General features: G+C 69.3%; 1 protein-coding gene across 1 annotated transcript; it reads left to right on the top strand.

Annotated features, from left to right (window-relative positions):
- Nucleotides 1-106: 106 nt before the first annotated feature.
- On the top strand, nt 107-1,785 carry EMIHUDRAFT_437873 (threonine-tRNA ligase). Its single transcript, XM_005762862.1, has one exon. The coding sequence runs from the start codon at nt 517-519 to the stop codon at nt 1,603-1,605; it is 1,089 nt and encodes a 362-aa protein (XP_005762919.1). The 5' UTR covers nt 107-516; the 3' UTR covers nt 1,606-1,785.
- Nucleotides 1,786-3,291: the final 1,506 nt, after the last annotated feature.

The raw sequence follows: 3,291 nt of genomic DNA on the forward strand, positions 1-3,291 counted from the left end.
ACCAATCCTCGCTACCCAACGCGGCCAAAGGATATCCACCTCGAGAACCTCGAGAACACACTCACCCAATCCGGCTTCTTCACATCGACCCTTCCTACAGCCGCGGCAGGGACGCGGTGCAGACGGAGACCGAGAGCGGAGACCGACAGCGCAACATGCAGAGCGACAACATGGCGAGCGCAATGGAACAGCTGGTGATCGACGCGTCCATCGCGGCGACGGCCCAGCCCGTTCGGTGCGAAACGTGTTCCGGCGCGGAGGGAAGCCGCTGAATCTGAAGACAAAGGGCCCGGCGCCAACGAGGGATCCAAAGAAGCCGCTGAATCTGAAGCTGACAAAGGGCCCGACGCCAGCGAGGGACCCCAAGAGTGCCGCGCGTGCGACGGCGGCGACGCGCCGCTGAGCCACCAAGAGGTGGGCCAGCGTCAGGACCTCTGGTTCGCCGACGAGTACGCTCCCGGGGCGCCGTTCTTCTTGCCCGCGGGCGCGCACGTGTACAACAAGCTCGTCGAGTTGATGCGGAAGGAGTGCTGGAAGGAGGGCTACAGCGAGGTCCTCTCGCCGCAGATGTTGTCGGCCCGCATCTTCGAGAAGAGCGGCCACATCGCCCACTACGAGGCCGACATGTTCCTGTGGGACCACGAGGGGCAGCGCGTCGGCCTCAAGCCGATGAGCTGCCCGTGCCACTGCGTCATGTTCAACCGCGGCGGCGCCGTGTCGTACAAGAGCCTGCCCATCCGCCTCTCCGAGTTCGGCGTGGTGCACCGCAACGAGTGCCGCGGCAGCCTGAGCGGCCTGCGCCGCGTGGTGCGCTTCTGCCAGGACGACGCGCACATCTTCTGCTCGGAGGAGCAAGTGGCGGCCGAGGTGCTCGGCGTGCTGCGGCTGCAGCGGCGCGTGTACCGCAAGCTCGGCCTCAAGGCGTCCTTCGAGCTTGCCTCGCGCCCTGCCAAGGCGCTCGGCGACGGCAACGACGAGCTGTGGGAGCTGGCCGAGCGCGCGCTCCGCGAGGCGCTCCGCGACTTTGCGGGCGACGAGTGGAGCGTGGACGAGGGCGGCGGCGCCTTTTACGGGCCGAAGATCGATTGCAAAGTGCAGGACGCGGCGGGCCGCTGGCTGCAGCTCGCGTCGGTGCAGCTCGACTTTCAGATGCCGCGCCGCTTCGGCCTCCTCTTCGTCGACGCCGGCGGGCGGCGCCGCGCCCCGGTGATGATCCACCGCGCGGTGCTCGGATCGATTGAGCGGATGATGGCCGTGCTCTCGGAGCGCTACCAGGGACGCTGGCCCTTTTGGCTGTCGCCGCGGCAGGTGCTGGTCGTGCCGGTGCACGCCGGCGACGAGGCCCAGCGCGCCGCGGTGGCGGAGGTGCACGCCGCGCTGCGCGGCGACGGTTTCGCGGTGGAGCTCGACGTGAGCGACGGCGACCTGCGCTACAAGATCAAGGAGAGCCAGCGGCGCTGCTTCAACTACGTCGCGGTGGTCGGCGCGCGCGAGGCGGCGGCGGGGGCGGTCAGCCTGCGCGCGCTCGGCGAGAAGAAGAGCCGCAACATGCCGCTGGCCGAGCTGCGCGCGCACTTCGCGCAGATGGCGTCGCTCGACAACTGAGGGCTCGAGTGCGACATGGGGTGCGAGAGTGCGAGTGCCGAGGGCTGAGGGTTGAGGGGGGCTCGGGGTACGGGTGGCATTCCTCTTCGGGGGGCGGCGCCTTCTTCTAGGCGCCCTTGACCCAACATAGAGGGCGTTGTGGGCCTAGCTTTTGGTATAATATAAAAAAGAACAGTCAGGAGCTCGGTGCACCGTCAGGGCGGCGCGCTCGTCGGATTTATGTGTGTGTCTTTGTGTGTATCGCGCGCCTTGCGCCGGGATAATTTTATTCCCTCGCGGTTTGAGCCTTCATGCGAGCTTGGTCCAGACTGGAGCCCCCCTGTAGTCTCGACGCGTCGGCCCAGGACCTGGCGCACCTATCTGAGGCGCTTCGGCGCCGCTGGCAGCCACCGCCTCGCGGCGCTCGCTCTCTCGCGCCGCTCACACGAGCCGTGTCGGGCGGAGCAGCCGATTGCCGGGTCTCGGCGGCAATGGCCCTGCGGAGCGTCGCCAAGCACGAGCCCGCGCTGCTTATCCATGGACGGTGCATGCGCGCGCTCGCAGTGGCGGCCGGCAGCGACGACCCGGTGTTGTGCGGCTGGTCAATCTCGGCGCTCGCCCTCGCGGCGAGGAGCGCGGCGGGCTGTCGCGCAGTTCTCCCTTCCGCGCCGGCCCTCCTCGCGGCGCTGGCGGGCGAGCGCGAAGTCGCCTGCTGGGCTGCAGACGCACTCTGCGCCATCTGCGAGCACGGCTGCGGCGGCGCTTTCACTACGATGTGCGCCCGGCGGCGGCTCCTTCGCCGCTGGCGGAGGCGAGCCGCTGCCGAGAGGGAGGAGGGCGGAGGGGCGTGGGCTGCGAGCGCTCACCACCGCTCTGGCGCCGCTGCCGCTGCTCCCGCTTCTGCCGCTGCTGCCGCTCCCGCCGCCGACACCGCCGCCGCTGCACCCGCCACCCTCGCTGCCGCTACCGCCGACCCTGCTGCTGGTTTCCGCGCTGCCGCCACCCTCGCTGCCGCTACCGCCGACCCGGCCGCCTTCGCCGACTCCGTGCCCTTGCACGAGTCGGCAGCGCTGCGGACCGAGGTGGCGGCGCTGCGGGCCGAGGCTGGCAGTGTGGCCAGCGCCTGTTTCACACGTCTGGCTACATGGATAGGTGGCGGCGCTGCGGGCGGAGGCGGCGCGGCTGAGGCTTGCAGTTTCGCACGAACGGCGCGCCCGCCCTCCTCCCTGCTCGCGCAGACTCGCGCAGACTCGCGCAGACTCGCGCAGACTCGCGCAGACTCGCGCAGACTCGCACAGATTCGCACAGATTCGCACAGATTCGCACAGATCGGCAGCGATTCGCCGAGAGTTGCCCAGATTGGGAGAGAGTTGCCGAGAGGAGCACTCCAAAGGGCAGGCCCGGAGCCGCCCCCCTGGACGCTTGCGTGCCACCCTGCGTGCCGCCCTGAGCGATCCCTGACGACCTTCCCCCCCCTCCGCTCCCGACGGTGCTTCCGCCCCGCGAGGCCGAGGCTGTAGATACCTCCAAGCGACACGCTCCACGCGCGTTCGCCACCTAGCTCCACCGGAAGCGGGTCTGCTAGTTGAGCCGCCTCACGCCCTCTCCGTTACCCAAAGAGGGCTGGTTCGTCACCCGCCCAACCCTAAGACCGAGAGCCGCCCCTCGCCATAAATTAGGAGCCTGCGCCAAATAGCCTGCCGGCCC

The sequence above is a fragment of the Emiliania huxleyi genome (assembly GCF_000372725.1).
Source record: "Emiliania huxleyi CCMP1516 unplaced genomic scaffold EMIHUscaffold_66, whole genome shotgun sequence".
Taxonomy (NCBI): Eukaryota; Haptophyta; order Isochrysidales; family Noelaerhabdaceae; genus Emiliania; species Emiliania huxleyi.

Excerpts from the sequence above, each read along its gene's own strand:
- EMIHUDRAFT_437873 (XM_005762862.1), top strand. The coding sequence starts at position 517 with ATGCGGAAGGAGTGCTGGAAGGAGGGCTACAGCGAGGTCCTCTCGCCG.